Source organism: Rhinolophus hipposideros, assembly GCF_964194185.1.
Source record: "Rhinolophus hipposideros genome assembly, chromosome: 23".
Classification (NCBI taxonomy): Eukaryota; Metazoa; Chordata; class Mammalia; order Chiroptera; family Rhinolophidae; genus Rhinolophus; species Rhinolophus hipposideros.
The window spans coordinates 36,173,037-36,193,605 of record NC_138069.1 but is presented as its reverse complement, the minus strand read 5'-3'; the positions used below and the strand labels follow the sequence as shown (position 1 = coordinate 36,193,605).

At 47.1% G+C, this 20,569-nt stretch overlaps 1 protein-coding gene across 12 annotated transcripts in view; it reads right to left on the bottom strand.

The window, feature by feature from the left end:
- The window catches only part of TENM2 (teneurin transmembrane protein 2), a 1,145,520-nt gene that overhangs the window by 70,538 nt on the left and 1,054,413 nt on the right, over positions 1 to 20,569 (bottom strand). For all 12 annotated transcript variants that reach the window (XM_081034975.1, XM_081034979.1, XM_081034980.1 and 9 more), the window contains one exon: positions 1,314 to 1,524. In XM_081034975.1, the coding sequence (XP_080891101.1) occupies positions 1,314 to 1,524 (211 nt within the window). The remainder of the gene's footprint in view (positions 1 to 1,313; positions 1,525 to 20,569) is intronic.

The window sequence follows — 20,569 nt, the reverse complement described above, 5'->3', positions numbered from 1 at the left end:
AGGCAGTCAATTTGCAGAAAAGATTCAGCTAAGACATGCTATCAGTTTATTTCTATTTATGATTATTGATGTGTAACAATTATCACATTATCTAGATAGTGAGAGCTGCTCTATAAATTATAGTGGTGGAGTCAAGGCATTTTAGTTATTTTTGTATGCCATTATCTAGAGGAAATGCCTTCTTCGAAGTCTTGCATTAAGTTCTTTTTTTTTCACTCTAGCTTTGTCCTTCATTATTTGTCAGACAATCATGCACTGCAATTCACATGCTTGGTGAACTTCAACCTATGTCTTAGAGTAACATTTTGTGTTTCTGAATTATGTATCCCTAACGTGCTAGAGTGTAGGCTCCTTTGGGTGGTGCTATTGAATGCTACCTTCAAAATTTCAGAGAAGCTTTCCCGAAAGCAAGTTTCTTTTGCACAGATCTCAGGGCTAGTACAGTCCACCAAATATTCTGGAGGCCCTGCCCGCTGTCCTGCGTCTTGGCTCAAGGTATCTCATGGAAGTGGTAATCACTGGTGGGAAGGATAAGACGAAGTTTTAAGGAACAGGTGGAGAAAGAGTATGAAAAGGGGACTATCAGGAAATGACTGATCTAGGGCAGACAGATTAAAATGTTAACAGGAAGCTGATTGAAACAGAGCACGAGCCTTTGAAAGAGGCATTCACAGTACAAGCAAACTATATGCAAACCAAACCTAAATGCTTATGACCTAGTACAAGGGCTGGTCATGAGTCTCTGGCAATAGGAATTATCTTCATAATTAAAATAAAACATGCCCACAAAATCCGTGTCCCAGAACTAGGATTTAACAAGTAGAAGAAATACTTTTTCGGTTAGAGATCTATGGTTTCTTTTATTCTTTGAGGAATTCTTGTATTAAAATAATGATATTACTCCATGTTGTATATTCTACACATAATACTCTAATTTTACCCATCAAGAAAATTAAATTTACGAGGTTATTTAACTTGCCTAATATGACATAGTTAGGGGGTGTCATGGAAATAGAAGAGGTGTTAACATAATAACAATAATGTCAAAAAGAATAGAGTGTACAAATGATCTAAAAACCAGGCACTCAACAGGTCTCTCCAGCAGGTTTGGGTTCGAGGTGACCAAATTCCACAGAGAGACCAGGACTCTGCTCTGCACCTTGAGTCACAGAGAGGAACCTGAGCTGGTACCTATCCCCTGGGCGTAGTTTCCAGGCCAACGGGGTCCCTGGAAACCCCAGGAGCACTTCCTGCTGCTTTGAGAGGAAGGGCACCCGTGGCCTCAGTGGCCTGCAGGGACCGAGAGCACCCACCTGCTGTTGAAGGGGTTGTCTCCAGGAATGATGTGGGTGCTGTCTTTGCCTGCCAAGAGCTTGATGCGGTCGTAGAAAGACTTCACTGCGGGCAAGTCTGTCTGGCCCTGCTGAATGATGTCCAGGGGATCCCGAGATCCCCGGCAGAGCAGGCTATTCTGACAGGCCGACTGCAGGCAGCAGTCCGGGTCCAGGCAATCCACCAGGCCGTCTGGAAGGGCAGGAGCAGAGGCAGGGTCAGCGAGTTCCGTGGCACACAGCCGCGCAGAGAGGCTAACGCCTCTGTCCTTTGCACCGTCAACCCTTCCCAAGGCCCCATCGTGGCAGGCTGCACACAATGATCCTAGTGCAATTCCAATAGATACGCTTGGAAAAGAAAAGGCTGAAAGCAAGTCATTTAAAATGTTGACAAAATGGTTATTCCGGGTAGTACATTAGGGTGTTTCTCTTCCTGTATTTTTCTTTTCTGGAATTTCTACTTTTGCTATTAGGAGCAACTATTATCTGAATGGTTGGAAGTGAAAACAAACACTTTGCTTCTAAACAGCACAGCACAAAATCTTACTGGTAGCCAGTTCTCCGTGTCCTGTGCTAAGGGGTGCTCAAGTAGTTAAAATGCATGGGATTCCTCAACTCGCTCTGTAATGGAGGAAAGCATTCTATCCCTGCTCCCTCTGATCCAGGGAGGGTACTGCTGACCAGTTGGAGAACCAGGTGTGGTGAGTTTTACATTTTCCAGGAAATGTGGAGAAATGGCTTTGGCTTGAGCACCCTGAAATTCAGCCATGAGTTCACCCACGTGCTTCTGGTGCTACTTGGCCGCATATCTGCAGGACTTTGAACATCCTACTTTCCTTCCCTAGATTCCTGATCTTCCATCCGTTTCCTGGGCTGATTCCTACTTGCTCATCTACAATTCAACAAATGTTTGAATGCCATCCATGTTTTGGAAATAAAACAGGGAACAAAGAACAAAGAATGATGGTGTCTGTCCATAAGGAGCTGACAATAGAGTGGGGGAAACGGATACGACTGATCCCTTCACATCCAGGCTGGTGTGGCCTCCTCCTCCAGGAAGCACTCCTGATGATGCCCCTGGCTAGGTAAGGTATTCCTGTTCGGTGTGTCCCTGAATCAGAGATTCTCAGAGAACAGGTCTGCATCAAAATCCTGTGAGAATCAAGGGCCTACCCAGACCTCCTCAGCCAGCGTCTCTAGGAGCTGGTCCTGGAATCCGCATTTTAAACATGATTTTCAGGTAATTCTAATGCACCGTAAATTTGAGAAACAGTTGTTAATGCCAACTTCCTTGTTTTAGAATTAATTATTTCTGTATGATTACTTCCTGTTTGGAAAATGAGCTCTTTGAAGAGCAGCACAGTGTCTTATTTGCTTCCATATCCATAGATATATCCTTCTATATCCACTTAGGGCCAACCACAGATTTGGGTACTCAACACATGTTTGTGGAATGAATAAATGACTGTTCCCCATTCCTCACCTGTCTGTTAGGGCTGAGGATGGGCATACTTAGGGCAGTGTATGCTCCTTGGACTTCCCCATTAGAATGGATTCGTTAGCCAACCCTTATTCACTCTGCTGGGAATTGACTGAAAGCACAGTGGAGAAGTTTGGAGACTAACTAGCTTGTACCTCCTGGATTGGATAGCAAGGCATTTTTGAGCCGTAATTAGCATTATAGAAACAGGCACTCAAACCCTGGGCTGTGAATTGACAAACACTTGCACTGGAATGCTGAATCAGAGGCCTGGCTGTGTGCTTTAAATTTACTACAGTGTAATTTTTTGGCATTGCACTTCTCGTTTGGTTCTGCTAATGAAATTGAAATATGTAATTTCACCAAAGTTCCACTGTAATTTAGCAATTAATGTACAAGTATTTTAATGCGTTACTTTCTTTTTTAGCAAACAAACAAATTAGGAGGTTGCGTGTTTTGCCTGGCTTTAAATTACTAAAACTAGCCTCTCATTTTCCACATGGGCAAATGTTGCTTGTGCACCTCATAACACATTTAGCTTTACAAAATTTCCTAGAAATGCAGACGCAGGAGGGTGAGCAGGCACACATGCTTTAAATTTAGACTTTCCAAGTCGAGGCTCCAAACACCTCAGCCCAATGTGTCGGCTCAAGTGGGTACCCCCAAGAGCCCAGGAAATCTCAGATCCGAGAAATGGCTCAGTAGAATTTTATCAGCAGCAGGATGATGCTGAAACATGGTTCCAGGTCCACGTTCTGATTGGCTGGTGGGTCCCAGGTCCCTCGGCAGAATAAGAAAAAGAAAAGAAAGCATAGTATTCTGCCTTTAACATCGCCTGCCAAGGGTAGCCTTCACTAGACAGACGGAATCTAGCACGAATGCTTGCGTGGGATTTAAAAATGTCCCGCTGAGAAATGTTGGCAGTGCTTCATTCAGCGGCTGCAGGAACATCTCAGGTGAGAAGAAACCCACTGTAATTAGCGCTCTAGATTTCTTTAAGGCCGCCGGCCTCTTCCCGTTAGGAGTCTCATCCATCTCTAGTGGCCTTTCCTCCCGAAGCTGGAAATATGCCCCTCCCTTCCCCAACCCATTTACCACCCACTCCATATCACCAGCTTGAGGACCTCAGCGGGCTGAAATAATAAGTTAAGACAGTTTTCCTATTAAGCACTGAACATTTCCCTCCCTCTAGTCTGCCACTTGTTCTGGCCTTGTGAGTGTTTCAAAAGTGTGGACCTCAAATTTCCCCACTGTTTTGTTGATTCTGGGCTTTTGATTCAAGGGCCTGTCTGTCAGGCAATGTCCTATAAAAACATCAGCAACAGCAGATGGCAAACGCTAAAAAAGAGAGAAAAACATAAGCATATAAATGATTTCCTCCTACGTATTCACATCTACCTGTTCCACAAATGGCACGTGTGGGGTCCTATCCGTTATTAAGCGTGAGCATACGTGATGCCTATAATGACCTCATCATGTTGCGTGATTATGGGCTGCTACAGCTGCACACTTCCAGACGATACTGCGAACTTTAAATTGGCACTCCCGTCTCCCCGTGGCCTGTCAGTCATGAGAATCGCATCTTTATGCCAGCAAGCCCCTGGCATGGAGTCTGACACGCAATCTTCAGTAAATTACCCTGTCACTGACAATCTTGCTGTTATCTTGCAAACAATCAAGCCGGCACTCAAACTGTATGGAATTGCCAGTTCAGGACCCGAGAGGCTGCCGATGTCTCCATTCCACAGGCGCACGAAAGTGTCACAGTCCTCTGATGACACCGCACAATTTCTTTCTTTGTTTAGCTGCCTACTTATGTGTTGGTCGGGTTGGTTTCCCCCCTGCTAGGGTGGGGGAAAGGGTGGTGAGAGAGGTTTGCTGAGTCCTCCAAAAGGGCCCGGCCCTGACTCAGCAGTTATAGGGAAGTGACCCAGGCCTTCGTGACCCGCCCACCGCGGTGGTGGCCTGTACCTGCCTGACCTGTCCTCATTCACGTCACTCCGGGTGATGTGGCCACGAAGAATCATCTCACTACTTTCTGTCAGAACACCGGCGAATCTGGCTACATGCCACACGCAGATGTCGTGCGCTAATTGTAATGGCCATTTTAGAGAAATATGGCCGTGGAGAACCTTTCTGGGAACTGTACAGAAGACATCCTTTATATTCCTTTTGATAAAGAAAATCAAAGAGAATCTTCCTTAATAGTTCTGGCATGTGAAGCAGAAATCAGGTTCATACTACATTGAATCTTTTGCATTCAAATTCCCAAGGTAAAAAGCCAAAAAAAGTCTCACAGCCTCAGAAGTAAGAGCCTGGCCTGTGGAATCAGACGAATTTGGGTTTGAAGCTCGAGTCCCTAGCTGTGTGAGCTTAAAAAGGCAGCCAATCTTGCTGAACCTCAATTTGTTTGCCCCGAAAACTGAGCTATAATAGTTATATATCGTAGTGTTAAGTGATGGAGAATAAATAAACTAATGTATAGATTATCAGCCTGACCTATAATATGTGTACAATGAAGTGTGGGTATTATTTCACAATTATTACAATGAAATTGTAATTATTTACAATGTTTACAATGAAATGTAAATTATTTTGTAATGTAAAATAATGTAAATAATGTAAAATATAAATGTAAAATGTATTTTACATTTATAATGTAAAATATAATGTAAATAAGGTATAATAATGTAAATAATGTAAAATTATTTTGAAATGTAAAATAATGCAATGTTCATTTACAATGAAATGTGGGTGTATTTTCATCTTTTCCAGTTTATAAAAACTGGACATGAAATTAAGATCCGCTTATTAGAGACATTCACTGTTATGTGCTATATCGGAGGTTGAATCTTGGCAAGAACGCTGTGTTCCCAGATAGTGATAATAACATTTGATATTAATAATAAGTGCTATAGATTGAACAGCATTTACAGTACATATAGTCTTAGTTTAAATTCTCATGGCAACCCTACAAAGCAGAATACTGTAACCCTTAAGCTGCAGACTCTGGTTTAGGGTATCTGGGTTTGAAGCTCAGAACAGATATTGCCGATTTGCTGACTTTGGACAATGAAGTGCTGTGTGCCTCAGTTTCCTCATATACAAAACGAAGATGATGATGTTAGAAAGTGTTGTTGGGAGGATTAAAACACTTACACACGTACAGCGCTTGGAATAGTGCCTGGTACATGAGTGCTCCGTAAGCTGTGTATTATCCCCATTATGACATCACGCATCCTACAGAAGTGGGAAACTGCTGCTCAAAGAAGCTACGTAAGTTTTCCAAATGGCTAAGCAGCAGCTTTGGATGAAAAATAGGAAAAGGCAACCAATGAAGTCATCACTCTTCGTCTGCTTCATTAACAGAAGGAGGAGACATGAACTTCCCAAAGAAAGTCTAAAGACAGGACCGTGGACCCCCATCCATAGGGGAAAGTATGGGTGGCCATGAGATTACTCACTTCTGTCTCCTCCTACAACTGGGAAAGAATATGGCTGGTTGAAATGAGCATCTGAAAAGGAACCAACATGAGAAACAAGATGCCTGGAGATCCATTCTCTGCAATCAATGTAGGCTGCTGAGGCCCATGCTATTTACCCCGGAGAGTCAACCCCCACTCAGCCGCTTACCATTGGCACAAGGTGGCACTTACCTTCTGCGCTGGCTGCACGTTTGTGTCAGCTGTTTCTAGCCCCTCCTAGCTTGTTCTGCTGGGTTTTTAAGGGAGCTCCTACACAGTCAAGAGATTTAACCTCAGCACCTTAACTGAACACTTATTAGTAAAGCTTGGGGAGAGGAGGCCACTGGTCAATGGAGAGGCTACAGAGGACACAGTAAACATCTGGATATTTCAAAGGTGGCTGAGATATGCACCTCTTTTCTGCCAGGGAAGGCTGCCTGAGTCACTGCATTGCTCTCCTAAGGAAGGAAGGGCTCTAGCAATGCGAGGGTGTATATTTCATTTATGTTCCTCTTTGATCTTTGTAAACTGTGCAGCTTATGGAGAATCTGGATGGAAGGATTTTGTTCAATTTTCGTGCCTTTTGTTCCCTGTAGCTTGGTATGCAAGTGACTCTGTCTTCAACCTGCACGAACTCTCTGGCTTTCTTGGGTATTAAAGGCTTCAGAGAGACATCTAAATTTACTTTTCTCAGTTTCATTTTGTGACAAGGTGGCACAAATCGATGCCAACAATTCAATTTAGGTGCCACAGATAGCTCTGCTTGTGTCTGCATGCAGTACCTGGTTGGGAACTGGTCAGTGGCTCAGATATTAAAAATGAGCCCTATTTGTTCCAAACCATGGTTTGATGACAACCACCAAGTCTACCTTCCCTACTCATTGGGCCAGAGTGAATTGGTTAAAACGTAGGCTTTGAAGAGTACATACTGCTCCATTTATAGGATGTTCAAGATCAGGCAAAGTTAATCATGGTAGAAAGTTAGAAACTGTAGATACCTTTAAGGGAGGTACTGGCTGGGAAAAAAATTAGGGGAATTTTCTGGGTGCTGGGAATGTTCTAGATCTTCATCTATTCACCTGGATATGTATATATTCATCAAGCTGTGTATTGAAGATTACTCACTTTATGTACTTGCTAACTGACTTCAGGCAAAATACCAACCTCTCTGTGCTCTGTCTTCTTTGTTTACAAAGTGGGCATGATGATGGTGATAATGATGGTGATGATGGTGGTGGTGGTGGTGGTGATGGTGATGATGATGGTGATGATGATGGTGGTATGGTGGTGATGGTGAGGGTGATGATGATGATGATGATGATGATGATGATGGTGGTGATGGTGGTGATGGTGGTGGTGGTGGTGGTGATGGTGATGATGACGGTGATGATGATGGTGGTATGGTGGTGATGGTGAGGATGATGATGATGATGGTGGTGATGGTGGTGATGGTGATGGTGATGGTGGTGGTGATGGTGGTGGTGGTGGTGATGGTGATGGCACTGATGGTGATGATGACCCCTCACAAGAGCATTGGAGGATTAACTAAGATAATCCACATTAGGTATTTAGAACCGTTGTGAGCACCTAGCAGCCTATTAAGTGCCTCTGAATTGTTTCTCTATCTTTCCTGCTTTTTGGCATCATACAGGTTTCTTTAGCACACAGAGTGAGGTACTTGCCAACTTCTCATTTCCCCAAGAAAAAGACAGGGAATTCAGGTGGTGAGCCCAATTAATGCTAGAGCCATTTTTGAGATCAGTTAATGACAGAGGAGGTGGACAATTAATGAAGCAGTGGAGAGAAGGGAGGTGGCAACAAGTTGGGACAAGAAGGAAGAAACCTGGTGATGGAAATGAAGAAGGATCAGTGGGGGCTGGAGGGCATTTTTCACTCTGCTACTGGCGAAGACCAAAGGTTCCTGAATTTTAGCCAGAGAAATAAAGGGGCTCTTGGGTAAAAAGAAATATGGCAACCATAGGATTCATTTTGCCTTGGGAGTTATTTCGTTTTAAGATGAGCTCTTGTGGGACCATGCTTCACTTGTGTGGAGTATATGGCAAACATTCTTTGTCCAGGCTCCTGCCTGTAGAAATAATTTGAGTTGCTCAAATCAGCATGTCAACATCATTCTGTCAGCCTGATCTCACATGATTTTGCAAAAGAAACACTACACTCTTCCAGCCAGCAGAAGCAATCTACCCACCAACCTGTCCTCTGGAATTGAGGTTGGGCATTGGGCCTTGAGGTATCTCCTAGATGCAAAGCTCCAAACATCTTAGGGCATCTGGTCAACCCCACATGCCTGGGGGTGGTAGTGAGGGATGGTAGAGGGTCAGAGAGCACCCCAAAAGGGGACCAGAGCTCATGTGGGTCCTAGTCTGATCTGGGGTGCTCCTCCTAGGCGGCATTGCTGACCCTGGCTGGTATCTGTCATTGGAGAAGCACTTAGAAAATTTCAAGGAGGACATTACAAAGCTCAGGGAGCCGCTTGCTTAGGGTAGCACTGGGCTCTTGGCCCAATTAGACAAATAGCAAAAGAATACAAGCTTTAGAGTCAAAATTGTCTGGTTTAAAACTGTTTTATCATTTATTAGCTATGTAATGTAACCATGGCAAGTGACTGACCTCCTGTGACTCATACAGTTTTCCCAGCTACAGAATGGACTTAATTGCACCTACTTCACCAATGATCATGGGGATGCTATAAGATGGTGCATGTGAAATGAGATGATGAAGGCATTGCACTTATACAGAGGAAGAGCTCAACAAACAGAGGCTATTCTAAATATTTCTTGCTCGCCACCAGGGAAGGGCACTGCTCCATTTGCATTTTACCCAATGCCTGCTGACAAGTTGGAAGTGAGGGATAATTGAAAGTATTGTGGCTTGATGTAACTAAGAAGTGAAAGGAATGGGCAAGGCTGACTTGATTTAACTTGGCAATATGAGATTAGTTCTTCATTGCCTCTGTTAGGTCTCCTGCATTGCCAACATTTTAAAGCAATAGATTGGCTGACAGGGTGCTCATTTGGAAAGTTTCACCTGCCATTAATACCCTGGCTGCCTGATGGACCGTTGTTCCACAGGCGTCCCCCCCAACTCTGCCCACAGAGCAACTGCCATTCTTAAATATTGCGAGAAGTGAAATTGTATTTGCACTCCTTCTGCAAGACCTTTTGGAAGTTTTCCTCTTGCTTTTTGCCAACTCAGAGACTGCTTTGTCAGTCGCTGAGTTCCAAGGCCAGAGATCCTTGCCCCAAAGCGCCTTCTGGCTTTTCTTATGACTTGGCAATGGAAGATCAATCATGTCTGACCAGAGATCTGGCAGAGTGGAAGCCCCACTGAGAGCTGCTTTGCTGGCTTTCCTACTCTTCAGGATGGATGTGGGAAAGCAAGCAAAGGCTGATGAGGAAAACCCAGACACTGGTACTGAAGGCAGGGATAAGATCCGGGTAAGACCTCTCTTTAATACTATGACTCTGGCTGTACTTTGAAGCCACTGGGGTGTCTGGTTGACCCCATGTGTATGCATGGGGGTAGGGGTGAGGAATGGTAGAAGTTTTATGACAATGAGCTTGCAGTGTGTGTTCAGTGTTTTTTTAAGAATGGTTTTTCACCAAAAACCCCTAACAAACAAACAAAAAACAAAACAAAAACCGTTTAAACCAATGCTTCTCAAATTCTAACCAGCATCATCAGAATCACTGGGGACCTCGTTAAAAGGTAGATTCTAATTCTGTGGTGGTAGGCTGGGGCTGCAGGGCCTGCATTTTTTACAAGCTCTCAGGTGGTGCCGAGCTGCTGTTCCAAGCACTGCAACTCCAGAAGTCAGACACTAACCCCGTGCTGGTCCAGCTGTGTCTCCTGACCTGCTCTGGCATCACCTCAGTGATGTTAAAATGCTGATTCCTGCTGTCACCCAGACCTACTGAGTGCCTGAGAGTAGAAACTGAGAACCTGCATTTTAAAGAAGACTCTCAAATGATTTCTTTTGATCACTAAACTTCCTGACCCCCTGCTCTGAATTATTAAAAACACCCTTCAAATATCCACAGCAGCACATACGACCCTGAGGAATTAAAGCAGCTTTCCAAACGTGTCTCCTGGGGAATGTGAACAGAGGTTACCTGAAACATAGAAGTGGAGGTAGGACAGGAAGACCTGTGGTCAAATACAATTTGGGAGACGTTGGGGAAAGAAAGATGAACTGGTCTTTTTACAGCAGGACTTCTCAGAGCCTTTGAGGTGTGAATATGCATTATGAATCTAATGCTGCAAAGGAGCAGGTAACATTTCCTGATGATGGACCCCTTTTGGCTCAGAGCATCTCCTTGCAATAGTCCCGTGCCATATAGGTTGGGAAGTGCTTCATGAGAACATAGGACTCTACGTGTGGGGGCTCTATCCTTGGAAGGACCAGGCGAACCTTCACCTACTCAATAGTCACAAATGGCGGCGCCATGCTTAATTGACCTGCTCATAAAATGCTGGCTTTCTGGTGATCAGGTCCAACACAAACCACATCATCACTACTAGCAAGCACATCAGCTCAGAGCCCGTGTCCTTGGGTTGCCAGTGCCTCCCAAAGCCAGGGCACTTCAGCATAGGGACCCTGCCCTAGGTGACGGCATCCTGGGAGTCAGGGATGGTGAAGCATTTGTGACAATCACGCCTACTGAGAGCTCATCGCTGGCACTTATGAAAAGCTTATTGGGGGCCTAGTGCCATCTAGTACCATCTAAGCGCTTTACAGGCATCTCCTCATTAAGTCACCACCAGAATGGCAGGCATCGTCAGCACCTTCGTTTACAGAGGAGGAGTAGGACGGAGTTACATAAGTCCCCAAAGACCCGGCAGCTTCTCCATGATGGGGCTGGTCCTGAATCCTGCCATGTGAGGTCGGCCACTGTTAGACATTCGAATGGCTCCACCCAGGGGCCATCGTGCCTGGGCCACACTCTTTTATCTAAGGCAGGACGGTGCCACACAGAAGAGGAACAAGTTAAATACATGTTGAAGGGCGATTTCTTTTTTGGAAAATGGGGATGCAGAATGTTTTAGCTGGCCCTCGGCCCCAGCCTCTAACTTCACCCAGCTTACACTTCTGACTGGTGGCAGCGCTGCCCCTCTACCAGCCACGTGAGGTCCTCTGTGCTTTCCCAGCCTGTGTCTTGCATCCTTACCCAGTGGGGCTGACAAGAGCCCTTTCGGGTGGGTGCCATGATTTCCATTTTGTAGAGGAAGAAACCGAGACTCAGAGAGGGTAAGGGCCTTGCTCACAATCGCACAGCTAGTAGATGGATGAGTGATTCACCCCTAGGCTGTCCACCTCTAATGCCTACCTCCTGGCTTCCACCCTCATTTCTTCAGAGGAGGCTGGGTGTAATCACAGGAGGATTTAAGGGAAGAAATGCCGAGGCTTCAAAAAACAGCTTCATTTTCAGGTTGTTGTTCTTTTACTCTGTCTCTGGCTCTCTCTCTCCCATCTTCGCCCTCTCCATCCCTCTGCCTTTCTTCAACCCAGACAGAATCTCTAGGAATAATCATTTCACTTGATCCGATTTTCGCACCCTGGGAATTCCCTGACAGGCCTCTGTGGTACCGTCTCACGCTTGTTAGCCTAGGGCCATGTTTTTGTACCTGAGGGATTTCTATCCTGGCTGCTGCTGTCTCTCCCCTTTTCTGTTACAAAGCCCAGTGACAACAGAGAGCAGGGGCTTCCGATCTCAGCCACTGATTTCCCCAAATGCTCACCTTCTGCTCACAGTTTCTGGCCTCTTGCAGTCTGGTCTACTCCTCGCCCTACCCCCATCAACTTCCATTTCAAGGAGCCCACTGACAGGTCAGACAGAAGCAAGTATGGGCAGTGCCGGCCAGCCTGGCAGGGGGTGGCGGCCTGGTGGGGTGCCAGACAGTGACCTGCTGGGCCCCTCAGAAAGAAAAAGGACTGTCACCACCAACACCTCTCTGGGCAACAAACTGGAACGTAACTTTCTGCCTGAGGAGAGACCCTGCCTAGGGGGAGGTGGGAGGGCTAGCTCCGGAGCTGAGAGAATTAGCAGGGGGCATGGTGCCTCTCTTCCTGCTGCATAAGGAAGTGCCCCAGACTGTCAATGGGGAGACAGGACCAGACTCAGCTATCATACTAACCTCCTGCTGGATTACGGAAATCTAAAGTACTAATTCCTAAACGTGGCTTTGCCATGCTACAGGCACTCCCCTCCTCACCCAATCTTCACATGTACTAGGAGCCAGTATTGTACTGCCAATTATGATTCCAGGGTCTGGAAGTCAGCAACACACTAGCTGTGTGGCCTTGGGCTAGTTACTGAGCCTCAGTTTCCTCATCAGTAAAATGGAAATAAGAATCATACCAGCTTAATAGGGCTGTTACTAAAGATTAAATAAACCTCATGCAAGAACATTTAGCTTATGGCAACCACTTGTTTACTCTGGTCTTACAGATGGAGAGACCCAGTCCTAGCCAAGTTAATACGTTACTTGACAAGGTTGGGAAGCTGCTAGTGATCTTGCCCCACCACTCCATGCCTCGCCGCACAAGCCGTGGTTTGAGGACTAAGGAGTCACTCAACAGTGCTCCTCACCAGCCCCTCTCTTTCCTCTCATCTTAGAGGACGACTGCAAGCTGCCTAGTGCCATCAGCCCACAGCTCATAACAGAGATGAAGAGCAGCGTAACTGCATGTTCTCATCTTACTGAAAAGAAATGATGTCTCTGACATTTGCATTTTCTTTGCGTTAATTAAATGATGTCAGTGGTAGAGAGTAACTTGGGTGTCACTGTCTGTTTTTGTGTATGTGCTTTTTTCAAAGTTTAAAATGAAATTTATTCATCCTAAGATCATCTAGTGAGTAAAAGACAACTGCTTCCTATCCTCAATATGTCTCATTAAAGCTTTCACTCTCATTCAATTCATTTAATAACGCGTTGACCAAGACAGAGAGGGACCCTGTGGTTATGGGCCTAGAATTTAGAGGGGAAACAGACAATTAAAAAATAAATATATAGGGGGCTGGCCCAGGGGTTCAGGCGGTTGGAGCTCCATGCTCCTAACTCCAAAGGCTGCTGATTTGATTCCCACATGGGCCAGTCGGCTCTCAACCACAAGGTTGCCGATTCGATTTCTCGACTCCCACAAGGGATGGCGGGTTGTGCCCCCTGCAACTAAGATTGAACACAGCACCTTGACCTGAGCTGCTGCTGAGCTCCTGGATGGCTCAGTTGGTTGGAGCGCATCCTCTCAACCACAAGGTTGTGGGTTCGACTCCTGCAAGGGATGGTGGGCTGTGCCCCCTGCAACTAGAAACGGCAACTGGACCTTGAGCTGAGCTGCGCCCTCCACAACTAAGACTGAAAGGACAACAACTTGAAGCTGAATGGCACCCTCCACAACTAAGATTGAAAGGACAACAACTTGGAAAAAAGGCCTGGAAGTACACACTGCTCCCCAATAAAGTCCTGTTCTCCTTCCCCCAATAAAATCTTTAAAAAACAAATAAATGTATAAAAGACTTTGCGAGAGTGATAGAGTTTGGAAGGAAAGTAAAGCAACAGGTTGGAGAAGGACGAAGGAGGGGATTTGCTGCTTAAGACAGGGAGCCAGGGATGGCGTCTCTGAAGAAGTGATGTTTGGGTAGAAACCTAAATGAGGTGAGGAAACAAGTCATGGAAACATCTAGGGGAAGAGCAGTCAGGGCAGTGGGAACAGCAGGTGCAAATGCCCTGGGTGGGAATGTGTTTTGTTGAGTTTATAGGAACAATAAGATGGATGTCAGGCCGAATGAGGGAGAATAGAGGGAGGAAGTGAGATCCGAGTGGAAGCAGGGACCCACTTACGCAGAGCCAAGGAAGGCATTGTTGCCACCTGGATGCCATTCTTTGGGAGGTGAGATGTCCGGGAAGCTTTGAACAGGGACGGGATATGCTCTGACTTTTAAAAGGATTCTTCTGACTGCTCTGTGTGTCATAGACCGGAAGCTGGATGGCCAATCGTCCACCCCAGGAAGGTGGCATGCTCTGGGTGGAGATGAAAAGACATTAAGAAACCATGGCCCGCGTGATTAGGAATAGAAAATGGAGGGGCCAGACAAGGGTGCACCCACACTTCTTTACGGCAACATGCGTAGCCCAAGTCGGCATGTGAAAGCACCAGGAAGGATCACCCCTCAGACCACGTGACAGTCCGAAAGTGAGGCACTGGTGCTGTGTATCCCAAGGCCAAGACTGCGTGACAGGTGCCAGTGGGCTGGCCTATTCTCCCGAGATCTGCTCCCCCGTGCCATGTGCTCTATGAGTGAGCGATAGAGGATGGCAGAAACAGGAAAGGGAGGAGCTTGCTCCCGTGACTGTGGTGTCCCTTTCCACATCTGACTTGTCCCTGGAGTCCCCTCTCCCTTCCTGACCCCAGCCCAGCAGCTTGGCCCTCTCAGGCAAACCTGGCATACAACCACTTTCGGAGTGAGCATGGCATTTAGAATTAGGAGAACCGAGTGTCCAAGCCAGGGCCTCACGGCTGACTTTCAGCAAGCTGCTCCCTACCATCTCACTGGTTAAATGGAACCCTCTCTCGTTAAAGGTAAGCCAACTGAATCAGAGATTTTTGTAACTCTACGCAGGCCAGACGGAATCTGTCAGTGAGCCACGTAGCTTGGGGGCCCCTGGTTTGTGTCAGAGCCGGTGGTGGTGGGATGAAGAAGGGTGTGTTAGAACAGGAACCAAAAGATGGATTTCTGAGTTTGGAATGTTATGATGGTACAATATTTACGATAAGGTGAGCTTCTGATTGGGGGCAGTGTGTTTTTAGAGTCTGAAGTCACAGGGAGATACTAATACTGCCATTTAAATCAAGTGGCATTAAAGCACTTGCTATGAACTTTCTAGTCAAATCTCACAACAGGCCTATGAGGCTGGCGTGGCTGTTCCTGGTTTACAGATGAGGGAACAGAGGCTTGGGGAGGTTAGGTTCTTTGATCGAGGAAGAAGCAGAGCCAGAATTTACACAGGTCTGCCTGACCCCAAAGCCCGAGGAGCCCAGCAATAAAGGGCACAGCATCAAGTGCTGTCCTAAGGGGCGATGGGAGAAGCAGCGAATGTCACCAAGTGTGACAGACCAAGCCCAGCTACCACCTACCCTCTCCCAGTGTGCTCTTCCCCAGCTGCCGTTTGTTCCAACACCCTTGAAAGGGAGGAAGATCCTGCGAGGTTGGAGCCCTGAACCCCCCCTTCCACAGCTACACCTCTGTAGCAGTGACTCCAGTGAGCCCAGTGATGTCCCCAGAGTCCACACGCCAGTCAAACTGCCACTGCCTCAGGATACAGAGCCGTCTCTCTCCATTAGGCAGCCTGGGGCTGCCATGCTTAGAGACATCACTCTCTGCCAGCACTTGAGCTCCCCTAAAAATGACACGGATTGTGTCAGGTCGGTGGTTCTCACAGTGTCGCAACATCTGGGCACTTGTTACAAACACACACCCTCGGGCCCCACACCAGATCTGCTGAATCAGAAGCTCGGGGAGTGGGGCCCAGCACTCTGTGCATTACCCCTTCCCCGCAATTCTGATGCTCACTGACCCAAGAGAATCCTGGTGCTAAGCGTTCGGCATGTGTTACCTCATCTAAGCCTCACAGCGTCCTATGAGGTAGGAACCATCATTAGCCCCACTTTACAGAGACCAAAACTGAGGCTCGGAGGGATACAGAGACTGGCTTATGCTCATCCTGTGAATCGGGGAGAGCCAGGATGTGCACCCCGAGCTCCCTGATCCCAAAGCCTCTTCCCCACGCTGTCAGGCTCCCTCTTCCCCCCATGGTGAGAGAATGCCTGAGTGCAGTAGAGGAGACATAAACAAAGGTCTCTCGTTCTTCCGTGTTGTGAGCGTGTATGTGTAGGAAGAATTCCACCAGCTACGCCAGCAGTCTGTCTGAGGGAAGAGGTGTGGTTGCGATTTTGGAGCCCAGGATGCTAATGAGCAAGGCAAAGCAAATCCTCGAGGTCCAGTGCACCCTGCCCAGCACGGCACACGAGCCCGGTTACCTAGACCCCTCCCCCAGCCTAGCGACATCAACCTTCTCAGAGGTCCCCCATGATGCACTGCTGTCTCTTGCCTCTGTGCCTTTGCCATTTGGTTTGCCCACAATGCCCTTCCCTCTTTGCTTACCTAATTCCTCTGTAGCTTTATCTGACTGCAAACCTAGCTGCCCCTCCTCTGGGCTGCCATAGCCCCTGGGCCTTACTTCTGCCATGGACCCTTAGCACACAGCAGTGTACCGGCTGGTTCCACGTGTGTTTCACCCACCACCACACTGTGGATAGTTTGTGGGCAGACTCTGGATCTCATTCATTCATGCAGAAAGAGGCTCTGGTATATATTTGCTGAACAAATAAATGATTTTTCTTGGTGTGTGGGGGCGTGGTTCTGTCCAAGAGTGCGGCTGGTTTGGGAGGAGGTATTTGCTGTCATCACCATCACGGACCAGAGGTCTGAGTAGGGCCTGGACAAGGTGAGGAGACTGAGGCTCACTTAGGTGCCAGCTTAGAAAAGGTGCTCACTCTCAGGTGCCCAGGTACCTCCGCTCATCCTGTCTAGGTCCTGAATCTGAGACAGATCAACTCATACCAGTAATGCCAGGCACCCATCCTCCGGAGAGTGACCGGGTCCCTTTGGGAACACCATGACATGGAGGAAAGAACACTGGGTTTAAAGCCAGGAAACCAGGCCTCTGGCCTGATCTGCTATGCTCTGTTGGGCCCTGAAGAAGTCACTTTCCCTCTTTGGGCTTCGTAGCAGCTGGGGACTCGATATTTTAGCCTTTCAGCATCTGACATCCTGACTCCATGATCCCATACATGGAAGAGGTAGTGTCCCTGAGTGTTTGTAGTTATAGAGTTCCGGAAAGAGGGGTGGGCAGATCAACGAGGACATACCTGGAGGAATGGAAAAGGGAGGGAATTCCCTTGGAAAGGTGCGGTCTTTGCTATGAGTGGGGAGAGAAATAAGCACAGGACACAGAGCTTTGGGTTTTTTTTTTGGAGTCACATTTGGCCACATAGTGCTGGCCATTCTCCAATCCCCCAGAGCTCCTGGTGGAGAAAACAGAAAGTCAAAGCAAAGAGCACACGCCTCGGGCAGCTTCTCTTGCTGTGGAGCTGCTCTGCAATTTAAAGTCCAGCTGCTTGACTCCCCCCTGCTCACCCCCTGCCTTCTAGGGCATAACGCACTTGTGGCCAGAAAGCATACCAAAGCCCAACCTGGGGAAAAGCTAACGCCAATGCTCTTTTCCAGAATGCTGCAGAACCCGTGCTTCTGAGGGGCTGAGGGTGTGAACATGCCCAGTCTGCCCTGCTCTGACCCCGGGCTCCACATTCAGGTGCTGTGAACGGCCCACAAAGGAGGGCCCTTGGCCTGGGCTCTGACTCCTGGCGTGGCCACGCTTCAGCTGCGGGACCTGAATAAGTCCCTTCACCTCTCCGGCCCTTTGTTTCTGCTTCTATGGAAAGGATAAAAGAGGCTCTTGGGGCTCTTGAGGGCTATTGTCATGGTTTATTTGGGCAATGTGGGTAAAGGCCTGGCCCTGGTCAGTGCTTCATGCATCTGGCCTTAGGTCCTCTGTCACGTCAGCAGACACACCCCGTTCCGGGACCATCCAGACCCTTCCGGTGTGTTCCTGGGAGATGCCCCAGGTTTCTCAACCTTGGCATTACTGACATTTTGGGTTGGCTCATTCTTTGTGGTGGAGGTCGTCCTGTGCCTGTAGGGTAAGAGTATTTAGCAGCGTCCTAGGCCTCTGCCCACTACATGCCAATAGCTCCTCTTCCCATCCTCCATAGTGACTCCAGACATGGCCAATGCTCTGGAAAGCGAAATTGCACCTGGACGGAGGGGGATGGGGTATTGTGGAGGCAACAGCTAATCATGTCACCAGGCCATCGAGACTTTATGCAAATGCTTGTCACACAAGCCAAGAGCGTACTTGTTGCAATCTAGGCAGTTTCTCTGGCCAAGACAAAATATAGTCATGATAGAAATGTTACCTCTTGGCCACCAGTTAAGGATCTGTGTTTTGATCCTTTCATTTCCTAAAATAAGTACATAGTGATTTAAATTATTAACATTTTTGTAGATTATTCATTTTAATCACAATTTGATGATGAATATTTGATCTGTCATCTAATCAGGGAAAAATATAATCCCTTAAGAGACACTTAATAACCATTTAAACTACTAAAGACTTGATTAGAAAACACTGAAGGTGCTATGCTAGGTAAACTCATGAACTTGACATACTTTTTCCTTTTCAAACAACAAATTCCAAGGTCCAATGTACTGGGCAAAGGTTTGCAATGGGAAAGTCTACGAGGTGATTTTTTTCCTGAGGTTTCTTTGCAACAATACCAATTCTGAACGTGTGTGAAGCTTCTTCAGCAGCAGCTTCCAAATTTTGTTAGTGTTTTAGAAGAAATGAGAGGCTGGCTTTAACGTAGAAGAGCGGTGTATCATAGAGGTCAGCTGAAAGGCCTATTTTGAATATTACCTTCTGGAGCCTATGTATTCTTATCTGTGAAATGGAAAACCTATGATGAGATAGTCTCACAGAACTTGAATGTCTGGTGTGAAGAAACAGACAATATACAAGAAAGATACAGATGGGGCAATTTACGAGTGCGACACTGCTGTGATGGGAGGGAGAGAATGGGAGGTGGACTGTATAGGTCCGGACAGGCCTCTGTGGGGAGTGTGTTTGAGCTGAGAACTAGGAGAGACAGTTGCGCAAATGCCCAGCTTGGAGCATTTCTGGCCCTGAACCAGCAAAGACCCTGAGGTGGGACTAGACCGGCCAGAGTGGATGGATATAGCAGAGCTGCTGCAGAGGGCAGTGGGGACAAGTGAGAGAGAAGGAGGGGACGCGTCACAGAAGGCCCTCTAGGCCAAGGCAAAACACTTGATTTTGACTCTCACTACATGAGAAGCCCTTTGAGGGCAGGGTGTGATCTGATTTACAATAGAAAACTAACCCTCTGGCTGCTGTGGGAAGGAACAGAGGGCACGGGCGGCCCACTGGCTGCCTGCTCTCATGACCCACATAGGTACTAAGCTCAGCGCAGTGGTCATTGCATGCAAGCCCTCAAAAATTTACTAGTCATAGCTTTCACATGCGATGGAGAATGGGTTCTATTTTATAAAACCCCTATAGAATAATAGAAAACTGAACCTCAACCTTTAGTTTCCTAATCCTATGATTCTCTAGTCAAATATGCCCAGAAAGTCAAGCTCTTATTTCAAATGAAAGATCCAGAATCCAGATTCCTTTCAGTGCCCTGAAAGGATTGTCATGTGGCCCCTCTAGGATTTCAGGTGGGACTCGTTCTGCTTTCCTCCCAAAGAAGAGAGACCCAGCGTCTGGCCAGATTGCAGTGGCCTCAAGGCCATGCTCTCCTCCTAAGCATTAGATACATTGCTTTCCTCTCTGGAAGCTAATCGGGGACTCTTTATGGCTCCAGCTACCTTTGCCACAAGGTCTTTGGACTACAAGGGGAATCCTCAATCCAACCCAATTAACTGAGTAATGCTGCACTTTTAAGCTGTCCCCCACCCAACCAATCCATCAGCATGATTTACACACATTAATCAAGGCATTTACAATGTATTCAACAAGCCTTATCTCTTATTGGATGAAGAAACGAGACGATTTGGACTTGAGAACCATAACTCTTCCAGAGTCCCTGAAGTCCTGAGCTTGGCTCTGCTCAATGCACAGCCAAGGTGAGTTATTAATTAACAATTGAGATAAATGCGGGAGTAGCATCCCTGAATCATGTCAAGCCGATTTGGGTGGTTATGGGATGAGGAGGGAGGGACAGGAGGCAGTGGGCGGGGGGGTGGAGGGGCTTCCATCTGTTCCAAGTGCTTTGGACAGAATCCAGGGTTATTTCTCCTCATTTAGACCTGGCGGTAGAGGCTGGAGCTCAGGCCAGTATCCACATCTCTTAACCCAAGGCAACTGCCTTTGGAGTGAAACAAGGAACCAAGCCTCACAGACGGAAGTGGGCTGGGAAATACTGTTCTGAGGACCAGGTTGAGACGAGTCCTTAATTTAGGGAGAGAAATGTAGAAACTGCCCCCACCAGGGATTACTAATCACACACAGCTGTGGTTCTGAGGACTCGCCAGGGAGACAGGCTGAAGACCCTGGGTTCAACACTGTGACAGGCTTTCTGTCATGTCCTGCAGCTGACACCCACACTCCATGACACTGTCCTCTCTGCACTCCTG